The following is an 11,750-nucleotide window of genomic DNA, read 5'->3' on the forward strand; positions in this document are numbered from 1 at the left end:
TCTACGATGAATGTAGATGTAACTGGAAATCTCTTGATGCGTTGAGAGAGAGAGAAACTATCTACATGCTATGACTGAGACTAAGTACTGGGAGCAAACAGTGGTGGTCACGTGACCTTCCAACAAATGCATTTGCAAAGCCGTGGTAGGCAAGTTCACATTCATTTGAAAGTATACATGCATGAAGATGCGACTTTCAACAAGTTGACTAGAAAATCATCTGACGGTGAGGTGAATTTACTGCTTGCTACTGGAGTTGATGTTCCGATTAGATCCACCGCCTCGACTGGTCTACCGCCTGAGACTGGTTTACCGCCTCGACTGGTTCACCGCCTAGACTGGTCTGACCAGTCCACCGCTCGAGGTTACATACCGCCTGAAATCTTTCTCACCGCCCGAGCTTGGACAACGCCTGAATTAAATCTATCGCCTGATGGATGACTTCTTCTCAAGGCGGTAAGACTGAAATTCACCGCTAGGTTATATACCATTCATTGGAAACGATACAGCTTCCTTGGTATACATTGTACCGTATCAGCTTCTTCTACGCCACACTGTGGCTCGACTATGACCTTACGTACATCGGCTTGTCGATAACAGACAAAATAATAGAGTGTATTAGAGTTGGACAATACAGGACAGTACGGCTTTATCAACCAATTAATCCGCCCTCACGAACGATGAACGATTTCTTTTCTGAGAGAGCTCTAATCGTCAGCGCATGGCAAGCGCCTACAGAACTTGAAACCAAACGATATAATCCACCTAAAAGACGACTCAATCCGGACAGAAGGCTCGATTCTGCAGCGGAGTTCACGAAGTGTGCTGACCCCTTGCTTCCCTGGTCTGACGGTTTTAGTCAAATACTTTCTGGCCACACCAGCCCAGTTGGTTAGGTCTCGCAAGAGTTCGATGCCGGACTTCTAATTTCTACCGGATGCGAACAGGCAGCGACTTAGCTTTCTCGTAAATTCCGAAACAACCATTCGTTATACAGATTGACTTGGTTCCTAGGCTGCTCGCATGATTGCAATATAAGGGTCATGTCTTTGATTTGTTGCAGCGACTAGAAGCTAGAGGATGTTTCAGTCTTCTTTAAGCAGGGACTTAGCAAGGTAAGATGAAGCACTGGCAGTCGTCGTCATGTCAAGCCCTGATGTCGCTGACTTCGTATCACTTTTCAGTCTGCTTTGATTGGAGCGCAATTGACTTGGCATAGAGCGGGGAAAGTTGATGCAACTCTGCCGCCATCATTCATCCTATAGAACTAAATTACCCCCCTTGGGCACTCTTCTTGTTCGGTCTCCGATTGTCTTCGTTGAAAGAATATCTCACTCCTAGCAATGGGCCCGACCTTGGGAAATAACACTGCCGAAGTACATGCGGTGACCGACCTGGACGATGAACATACACACGATAGCCTTCTGTCTCTACGATGGACCGTTGAGAGCGGCTGGTGGCGCCGATCCAGGTGGGTGCAAGGCAAACGATGTGAAGGATTCACCCCTGATATATGTCTACAGCTATGCAGGGTGTCTCCTGTACAATGTCGGCTCCTTTATGCTCCCTGCGTTGTAAAGCACTCTAGTCAAGATCTGGATTGCGAACATTGACTCTACCCTGGTGGTTACAACGGATGTCTATACTTATATCGGCACTGTTGCCGAGGTACTTAACGAATGTCTTCCTCGTGCCGTCTGGGTGACTATCGCCGATCAAGTTACGCGGTCATACGAGTCTCGTCTAGAACTCGCACATACTCTGGTCGCGTTCCAAACAGTCCTCGGTCTGATCATGAGCATAATTCTCACCAGCGCTGCCAAAGCCTTCACGGCCACCTTCATCCCGCGCGAGGCTCGGAAAGCAAGTATTACCTATGTTCAGATTAGTGCATTCTCAGCCCTCAGCTCTGCTATAGAAGTTGCAGTATCCAACGCGACAAGGGCCCTGGACAAGCCCGACGTTCCTCTCGTGATTAGTTCGGTCAAGACTGTCGTGAACATTATCTTGGATCTCCTGATCATATCCGAGTTTCATGTGGGTGGTTGGTCTCCTAATATTAACATGCAGGCTGCTATTCGTCTAAGCTGTGACATGGTCGCGGCTCTTACTGGCTTAGCATACTTTATCCAGACAATAAACCTGTCCGAAGGACGACGCAGCTGGCACTGGATTGGAAATATCCCAAATTTTCTGCCTTTTTAACGCTTCTCAAACCAGTTTTGATCACCTTTGTCGTGTCGGCAGTTCGAAATGCGCTATACCTCTGGTTGGTTGCAGGAATCGTGACGATGTCCGCAGACTATGCTACAGCATGGGGAATATTCACTACAATTCGATGGGGTTTGATTCTGGTGCCTGTTCAGGCACTGGAGGCTACGTCTCTCGCTTTTGTGGGGCATTTCTGGGCTATCTTCAAGGGAAATAATATACAAAGTGGGCGTTGGAGAAAACTTGCAAGTAAGTTCCAAGTCATCAAGCAGTTTTCGGGCACAAAACTTATGCTTTGTAGTGGTCACGCGACCGGCTTTTCTCTCTGCTGGTATAGCTTTAGCCATCGAAGTACCCATCTGCATCCTTCTGGCTACTGTAGGGTGCAAACCGTTTGCATACTATCTAAGTCAATCCGAAAGGGTTGCTGAGATCACGGCTCATATGTGGCAGACGATAGACTGGTAAGTTCCCAGTGGCTACTACTGAATTCCTGATTGTCTATAATCACTCATGCATTCAAGGTGTTACATTCTATATGCGATGTCTACCCAGCTTGCCACCGCACTGCTGGCCACCCGTCCGATGTGGTATCTCGTGCAGAGTCTCATTTCCAACCTTTTTTGCGTCCTTCCTTGGGCAATTGTCTGCCAATTTTCTCACCTTGATCCTCATAATGCTTGGACATATCATAGCCTCGCTTTTGGAGGAAGCCTGGTATTCACGTTCTCATAGATTTGTTTAATCATTCTCCTGTGGTTTTGGAGATTTCGGTAAAGCTTGCTGGTGATATACCCCACCTGTACGAAGAACTTTAGGATCACCTTACATACAAGTTTTTTAATAATCGCGTAGAGGTATATCAGTGTAGGTGTTTATACATATCGTACAAGTCAAATATGCTACAAGGGGTTTGTCTATACTAATGATAGTAATGGAATGCCAGTTGATCAGCTGTGCACCAGAATCGACGGGCAAGGAACCTAAAAGACCAATGACAAGTCTTGTTGAGCAAACACAGGCAGAAAACTTATGGTTGCTTCAAACTGATCAACGGTGCACTTAGCAACGAGATATTAATTACGAAACGCTATATATGCAACATGTTGCAAGATTTACTAAATGATTGCTAGTACGGTCGAAGCTCACAGCTTCATAGTATAGAGACCACGCTACGTATTCTAGATTGACGGGGGGGTCGGACCTACAACCCCAAAACCATAACCACCACCTTAGGGGGGTCGCAAAGGAACAACGTCATTGATGGCCCAGGCAATACCGGTGGTGAGGATGAGTGAGGATGGGTAAGGGGCGGGGTCCACGGCTATCGGGTTAATGTGCGCCCGGGAAGATGGTAAAGCCGAAATCAGTTGATATCAAATGTTAGGCTAGATAAGCACCTTTCAGTGACTACAAGAGCTGCAATTCACCTTACATGCCTCAGAATCCAGAACAACATTGATTCAAGTATCTAGAACCGTGAAACAACACCGAGCTTACATTCTACTTATAACATGATGGCTGTACCCCATCATCGCCATCGAACCTCTTTGGAAGGTGTCATTTTTCCTCCACCTCGACGCTTGTCGCCAGAAGAGCACGACGAAGCCACTAAACTTTTCAACAGCCTCATCGAGCATTTTGAGCCTTTGCAGGCATCTAACAAGGGCTACAAACCATTAACACTTTTACGCCTCACGAAAGGAGGAGTCTCCGTTGGAGATGAGTTTCTAGAACTTTTTTTCACTTTTATTCAATGCGATCGACTTGGAGTCCCGGAAACCACTCTAGCTGAGACCTTAGCATCCCTACGCAGCTTTCAGGGATGGACTTCCGAAGAACAGCATGAACTAAGTCAAAGCTTGGTTGAATTCTCTTATTTTCTGATGGATAATTTTTACCTACCACGTACGTCATTGATATGTACCTGAATCGTGAGACGCTAACTCTTGTCAGTTAAATCACTAGCCGCAAAGACTCCTCAGCCTACGCCGGCATTTCTTTCTCGTCCTGATTTGTCCGATCCAGCTATCGGCACTCCACAGCGCGTCTCCAACTTGCGAAAATGCTGCCTTACGCGTGACCGGCATCGATGTGTCGTAACCCGTAAATTCGACGTACGTGAGGCTGAAGCGCGATACAGAATCGACGGATCGAACGTTAGAGATGATGATGGGAACTCCCTGCTAGAGGAAACTGGAAATACAACTTTTCTAGAAGTGGCGCATATCATTCCCCACTCTCTTATGTCTCATAGCGACATTTCAGGAGAGTCGAAACTAGTACGTCATTACCAATGCCTATAGCCTTCTGCTTACAAGTCTTCTAGACTGAGCGAAAACAAATAGCGCACAAGATCCTCAAGATGTTTAACCCCGGCGCTGTCTACCTCATCAGCGGGATTGACATTGACCGACCGATGAACGCGCTTACCTTGACTCAAGAACTTCATCAGTTGTTTGGTAATTTTGAGATCGCTTTCGAGTCGGTTCCTGATCAGCCACATACGTACAAGATCGATTATATAAACACAAACCGCATGTTTCGACCCGACAATCTTCCTGTTACCCGCCCGCTGTTCATCACACCCGACAGAAGTGTGGAGCCCCCTTCTCCTCAACTATTGGAATTACATCGTGTCATTGGGCGAATTCTTCATCTTAGTGCTGCAGGTGAATACATCGATAAATTGGTTCGGGATATGGAAGATATGGAGGCGGGGGGAGTCTGTTCGGACGGGTCTACTCGCATCGATGATTACGTTCGCTATAGACTAACAACTGAATTTCATCAGATGATTGTTTGCTAAAGATTTGCCAGTTTTTTATTGAAATCATTAGATTTTTACTACTAAGAATTATTCAAGTGTTACGTACTGCTTTGTGGCTCGGGAAGCTGTCAGTCGATAATGTGATGTATTGTGGTCTTAACCTGTACCGTGCTGCTGTTGCGCAATGAACCATTCTTGACTATCGACAAGCATATCATGTCAAAGGTGTACTGCTCATTTCTAAGAGGTTCTTGCTAGCAGTAATTAGATTGCAGTGCTTCCTCACGACAAGGTCTTATCAGCAGTAGATTTTTTATTATTCTGACATGGCGGTTCAGGATGAGCATTTTCCTGTATACATCATGGGAATTCGCGTGCTGTCCGATGCAATCTCAGTATCAATATGAGTAACCCGCCTAGCAAGTACTCTTCTGGTCACTTCAAAGTTAAGCGCGATCGAGAGCTTCCTTGATCGCATCGAGGACGAACCTTGGAAGGAACTAATAGAAAGTTGGATTTTAGCCTGTAGAACACAAACTACTCCACCTCAGCATTCTCTTTCATCATAACCCGATTGGTTTTCGTACGTTTAAGAGGCTGGTTGGGATCCTGCTGGAGTCCGATCTTTTACAGACTGACGATATTTTCTAGTCGGACCCGCCGGGTACGGTCCGGTCCACCTTTAATAATTTTTAAATTCTCCGATGGCCTGGCTCATGGTTTTGCCATTCGGTTACTTTTTTACTTTTTAGTCAATTTGATAGTAGAAGGCTCGTCATTATAGACCTGCGACCCGGCTGCATGTCCAAGCTGTGAGCGGGAGAAAATACCAAGGAGCCTGTTTCAGATTGCTGGGGAAAAGGATTATAGGGACAATGGGTGATAATGCCTTACTTTCCTTTTGGACATGCGAATCTGTAGTAATTCAGCACCATAAAGGCATGTCACAGTACATAGTATACCAGGGATTGTATGCTCTACATTTGATAATGATCCCGATCCCAGAGGTAGGTCGGTGGCTTCATAAACAAGCATCACCACCAACATACTTTTTAGCATCATTCAATGACGGCTAGAAACAGGGTCATGATGCATAGCTATCGGACTTGAATGTTCAGTTCTACGACAGCTACAGTGACGACCCATGACGAGTGTGTACAGAGGGGCGAGAAGCACAAGGTCAAAAATACAGATCCTGGTACGATGGATGGGAGCTTAATCCCCTTGAATTGACTTCTCAGCATGACATTCTTTGTCGACCGTGTTAAACAGCAATCTGGTGTCAGAAGAAGCCACCTTGACTTGAATTGCTTATCAAACCTTGTGCGGAACCCGTCCAGAGTGGCACGTTTGCGGGTTCGTGTGACCCAAGACTCGCATCCTTTATCCTCCAATTCGTGCCAATTCCGAAACCACATGAACATAGAGGCACTAGAAAATATAAGGTGGGCTATTATTTCCTTCGGGTCGACATCTTATATTCCAGCTAACATTTCGCGACATTTCTAGTCGTCCTGCCTACGTTGAAACTCCGGGGGTTTAGACCGGTACTGTAAAGCACACGAACGTCATTTGCTTCAGTGCTTTGAAACTTCCATTCCAGTCAAGCCACCACGAATACCTCGCCCTCATCCATACACGTCATCCAGACAGTCACGTTACGCTCGGCCGACACTGGGTCATTTCTGAAGTGCAGAAGGTAATTCTGGAGCATCGCAGCAGTGTACGTATTCGGCTTAACCTTGGCAGCGAAAGATTTCGACAACTGAACAATATCCTTCAGCGACCAACTTGAAGAGGCTGGTTCCAGAGAACAACATATTCTCATATCATGGGGATCGACAATATAAAGGTGGTCTGCAGGCCTCACAAAGAATGTTAGGAATAGCTCCTTGATATCTCTTGGGGTAGCGAAGTGGAAGGGAAAGACTCGGTCCACCCGGCCTGGGCGTTGGAGGGCCTTGTCAAGAGACCCTGGGTCGTTTGTGGTCATGATCAAGATTCGCCCTTCCTGGGCAGAGACACCATCGATGATATTGAGGATTTCTGAGAGGCTTAGGCCACCCTGCGAACGATCAGAGGGATCTGGACATTCATGGCTTCTATCAGCGTCTGACGTATCTTCAACCTGGGAGAACGATTTGCTGATATTGCGGTTCTCTATGCCGGCCTGATCCACATCCTCGAAAAGGACGAGACATTTCTCCGGTAGAGATAAAAACAAGCGGGTGAGGCTGTCACCGTCGACATTCTTTGAGTTGAGACTGACTGTGCAGATTTCGAGGCCTATCAGACTAGCAATAGCGAGGCACAGGCTTGATTTGCCAGTGCCCGGTGGGCCTTGAAAAAGATACCCCCTTCGATATGGAATGCCACGTTTCTGGTACCAGGAACGAGTCCGCGGATGGAGGAAGTCTGTCAGATCGTCGACAAGCGCATTCTTGATAAGCGGATCTATAATGATAGTCGAGAGGGGCCTTGGCATCTTAGATGGCAAACTCATCCACTGTCGCGCTGGTCCATCCTTGAGCCCCTGGCTTATGCGTACGCGGTTGTTGGTCGTCTTTATGTTAGCCCCCTGTATATCTTGCAAGAGCTTTCGAAGGGCATGCTGACTCCAGGCATACAGATATAGCTTCTCCCGGTGATCAGTCCAAGGGCTGCCAGCTTCCTTGTACGGTTGACGACAGAAACCGAATAGAGTACCTCGATATCGGAAGAAGTGAATACCAGGAGGTGCAGGTGTATAGCGAATAGGTTGAATCGTCGTCAGGTCCCTAATCTTGATCCAAAATTCCCGTTCGTCCTTCTCGAACTGGACAACCTCTTCTTCAGAAAGTTCCTGTTGCTGTTCGGTCTTCTGATCATCCTTGTCCCAGGGAGATACAAAGCCGATTTTGGTTCCTGCAATTGAGTCTTGTGTTGTGCTCAATTCTGGCAACTGTGAGACCCAGCACATCACATCCTTGTATATAGCATCGTGATATCTGATTTGAACTGAGGATGAAAACGGAAGAAGAAAGTGATAAGAGCGGGTCCAGAGTACCGGGAAAAAATACATGCAGGCTACTAAAAGAGCCGCGGATGCAAGGAGAAAGATCGAGGCATTTGCATGGAGGTAAATTTTGACAAGACGAGCAAAGAACCTGTAGCCGGGTAGAAGGCTTTCAAGCAAGGCCTCGGGCGCTTCTAAAAAGGATACAGTTTCCGTTGGATTCATGATTGATAGGGTTGGAAGAAAGAGGCGTCGAAAATGTGGTTCAGTCGACAATGTACGATCAAGCAATTGGTTCAATTTATATACACGGTCGTGGCAGGTTGCGGGTTGGCACCCTAACAAGCCGAGTACAGGGTAAGCTTGATTCTGGTCCTATGCAGTTCGCGATGACCCGTCTTGTCAAGTTATCGAGCTTGCGTAAACACTGCAGGACAAGATCGTTTCCTGCTTTTCACAGTGACATTTCGTCCAGCTACAGTGCCTCTATTCCGAAGGGCTTTGCTGCATACCAATTAGCGATCTTACATCCAATAAAGTTCAGTGTATGCATGCCGTCTGTAAGCCGCAGCATTCTAGAATAGGTTCGATCTACTGCCTCGCTTGTGAACAGGGTGGCTCAAAAACCAGGCTACTGCAATATTCGTTACGGTTTTGTTCTGTTAAGCGCCAAAAACCACCTCCAAGCTCCTAGTTATCACAAAGCATAGCCTTCTCGCTTGATCCACAAACACCAAAGACAATTTTCGTGTCCGCACTGGCGACAAAAGCGTCCAGAGGGATCGTCTCCTCTTACTCCCTTCTCACAGACACAGCAAAACATCAGGCTTGTAGCGCGCATTCGAGGATGTCGACGAACAAGTATATTTCCTAGGGCTGTTCTTCCGCGGTACATCTCCTGGAAACCAGGTTAGTATTTGCGAATTCTTGCCAGGCTGTTCTGCCTTACCTGTTCATATGACGAGATTTGACTTGGATGCATCGTTTCTCTCCCTGCTTATTGCCTGGGCTTCCCCTTTATCAATATAAATTCTCACTTCAAGGACCTTTTGGTGCCATTGGCGGAGGGCTTAATGAAAATATGAAAGCGAGTAGCGAGCTTCCGTAGCTTCCCTTCGAATTAGGTAGGAGAGAAGAGACACAATGATGAATGTTGACCAACAGCACAATATAGCTAGGGCAAGCGGCAAACTCGGGACAGAATTTGCTATGGCTTACAATCCTCGAAATGCAGGTCCATCATAAACTTGGCTCTTTATATAAAATTGGATTATGCGAGACACTGTATACTTCCAAGTGAATAGCCATGCAGCACGTTGTCCTTCTCCCAAAAAAGGAGCGAGTACTTTTAGCGACTCGGTACATGACATTTACCAATGCAATCTGGGTTTGATTATTGCTCAGACGGACAAATCAAAAGTGCATCGCTTGGTTCCATCCTAAGAATCTTCCAGGCTGACTTTGGTACCATATTTCGGGCGTTATCAAGATTGAGATGGAGTATAGATCGATCGATTGGTTCGAGATTTCCAGCCCGGACTTCGATCGGACAGGAGATAAAATGAATCGTCCGAGGGCGTTTTCGTAGACGAGCTGAAAATAACAGGTATGGCCCATACTCGTTGATGATGAGTCCGTGGTAGGCTTCGAAAAAAGGATATACCGAAATCAATCTCGGCTTTGACCACGCTTAAAACTTCCTTCTTGTCTTGTAAGGATGTTTGAATCATTGGGTCGATATTTGTAGAGCCGGGCACGATTGTGTCTGTAGGTTCGCTTCTTGACATGGTTCTGGTGGTTGGCCAAGGGAGGCAGGACTTCCAGATTGCAAACAAGCTGAAGCAAATCATATTCGATGGTCGACTAAAGATTACTGAATCACGATAGAATTGACGCCATTGATTCATTTCTTGGCAATATGCGGTGATCACAGATGACGCTGGCTTTAATATTCACCTGGTTTTCTGGCAAATGGTCCTCACAATCCAGCTTTCAGCCACGGAAGAAGCTCTACATTATCCGAACCCAGGCACGTTGAAGTTTTCTTGGTAATGAGTTCGCAGATACTATTTTAGCTTCCATGACATTGTGTGTGGTTCATTGCGCTGAAATGACTTTTACACGACCACAAACAGCACTATAAACCCAGGGGTTTGCGTAAAGGAGATGGCATAATCTTTGAATCGAGAGAGACATGATTCGTACATACGTAGTGTATAGAGTCACGCTATACAATACCAACGTCGGAGATGGAGGAAAGAGGGGAGCAGAGGGGAAGCAGCCGGGTTGCCTCGCTCACCCCTTCCGGATTATGGAAGGAATGTCTGCATCAACATTATTCCGGTTCGGGCCGACACTGGGTCATCTCTGAAGCGCACCAGGTAATTCTGGAGCATCGCAGCAGCGTATTTGTCCGGCTTGACTTTGAGAGCGGACGAATCCGACAAACACTACCACCCAGTGACCAGTTTGAGGAGGCTAGATACAAAGAAAAATATTTTTCCAGAGTGAGGATTGACAACAAAGGCTGATCTGAAGGCTTCACAATACTTCTTTTAACAGAGGGATGTATGAATGTATAGTCACTTGGTGCGTGCTGTCCGTGGGTTTACCCACTAGCCCTGCGCGGATGCGCTCTTGATTGACACTTGGGTCGCGGATTAGACACAATGAATATAGATGGCACGGCTAGTACGAACGTATTCTGAGGAAGCTTTTCGTCACGGAGGCAGAGTTTATAGGCTCTCGGGAGGAGTATGGGCGACCGCGATAATACTTTATGGAGGGCAGATTATGACCAGGAAAGGAGCAGGTACGATGGCAGTGCACTAGATTCTCGTGGTCATCAAGCTGTCTCCTTCCCCAGGCTCTTGGTGGCGTAGGGATCTAAGCCTATTCAGAATAGGCTTTCTTTCGAGAGAAGGCCTATGGAGAAGGCCTGAAGTATGCTTCAACCTAAATTAAGATTCCACTATGTCCAATCTTCCCTTCCTGACCTGTAATGGTAGTGAGATATCCATTAAAGCAGCGGCTGGGCAACATCAACTTCCCAATTCGAGTGATTGAGCAAGGGGCGACAAGGGTACGAGAAAATGCCTGTAATATCACGTGGCTCGGCTCTGAAACTCACTTCTGTACGAATGCCACTCGTCCGATAAATTCAATCCCAAATCCTTCTTCAGATTTTGCCCTTCCAACTTTATCACAAACCGTCATTTTATAATGAATCAAGAAGATACATGCAGCTTGATTGCGAGCCAAATTCAAGATACCATGAACCAATTCTTCCAAACCACCATACCGACATGTTTCCGACTAGTTGGTGATACACCTACAGCGATCCTCGAGTCCGAGGACTTTCTAACGTCAATATTGCCCTTCGTCACAAAGGTCCAAGAGTCCGTGAATCGTTGCCGCCCAAATGCAAAGACTCGCTTCTTAGCATTGAGAATAATCAGTCGTCACTCTTACTTCGTTGTGGACGTCAACAATGTCGATTATGACTATGAGACTGCTCACGAAGTCACTACTGCAATCCCTGTCTATGTTCTTCGGCTGTCTAGACATGTCAAGATTGCTAGAAAGCCCACAGAAGACGACAATCTGGCTAAGATTCTAGCCGCAATGCATCAAGGGCATGGCAACGATCCGCTACCGTTAGTCGACGATTACACCAAGCCTGTCGTGTACGACAAGCCGCGCGGTCTTCGCCCTTGACATAGCATTAGCTCCTCCCTTTTCTAGTCCACGGTTAAGATATCGGTGAGCAGGTAG

The 11,750-nt window shown here is 46.7% G+C and overlaps 5 protein-coding genes across 5 annotated transcripts; 4 read left to right on the plus strand and 1 right to left on the minus strand.

The window, feature by feature from the left end:
- Positions 1-1,343: 1,343 nt before the first annotated feature.
- Pdw03_4987 (uncharacterized protein) lies at positions 1,344-2,946 on the plus strand (the record flags this gene model as incomplete). The annotated part of the gene is made up of 6 exons (XM_066100905.1): positions 1,344-1,471; positions 1,524-1,532; positions 1,581-2,044; positions 2,221-2,460; positions 2,513-2,675; positions 2,736-2,946. The coding sequence occupies 6 exons, from the start codon at positions 1,344-1,346 to the stop codon at positions 2,944-2,946; spliced, it is 1,215 nt and encodes a 404-aa protein (XP_065956305.1).
- A 782-nt stretch (positions 2,947-3,728) lies between these two features.
- Positions 3,729-4,545, plus strand: Pdw03_4988 (polyketide synthase dehydratase-domain-containing protein; the record flags this gene model as incomplete). The annotated part of the gene is made up of 4 exons (XM_066100906.1): positions 3,729-4,119; positions 4,168-4,228; positions 4,480-4,493; positions 4,541-4,545. The coding sequence occupies 4 exons, from the start codon at positions 3,729-3,731 to the stop codon at positions 4,543-4,545; spliced, it is 471 nt and encodes a 156-aa protein (XP_065956306.1).
- Positions 4,546-6,223: 1,678 nt separating this feature from the next.
- On the plus strand, positions 6,224-6,524 carry Pdw03_4989 (uncharacterized protein; the record flags this gene model as incomplete). Its single annotated transcript, XM_066100907.1, has 2 exons — positions 6,224-6,426; positions 6,491-6,524. The coding sequence occupies 2 exons, from the start codon at positions 6,224-6,226 to the stop codon at positions 6,522-6,524; spliced, it is 237 nt and encodes a 78-aa protein (XP_065956307.1).
- A 60-nt stretch (positions 6,525-6,584) lies between these two features.
- On the minus strand, positions 6,585-8,201 carry Pdw03_4990 (P-loop containing nucleoside triphosphate hydrolase protein; the record flags this gene model as incomplete). The annotated part of the gene is made up of 1 exon (XM_014683249.1): positions 6,585-8,201. One exon carries the CDS (start codon positions 8,199-8,201, stop codon positions 6,585-6,587), a length of 1,617 nt encoding a protein of 538 aa, XP_014538735.1.
- Positions 8,202-11,249: 3,048 nt separating this feature from the next.
- Pdw03_4991 (uncharacterized protein) lies at positions 11,250-11,693 on the plus strand (the record flags this gene model as incomplete). Its single annotated transcript, XM_066100908.1, has 1 exon — positions 11,250-11,693. One exon carries the CDS (start codon positions 11,250-11,252, stop codon positions 11,691-11,693), a length of 444 nt encoding a protein of 147 aa, XP_065956308.1.
- Positions 11,694-11,750: the final 57 nt, after the last annotated feature.

The sequence above is a fragment of the Penicillium digitatum genome, chromosome 1 (genome assembly GCF_016767815.1).
Source record: "Penicillium digitatum chromosome 1, complete sequence".
NCBI lineage: Eukaryota > Fungi > Ascomycota > Eurotiomycetes > Eurotiales > Aspergillaceae > Penicillium > Penicillium digitatum.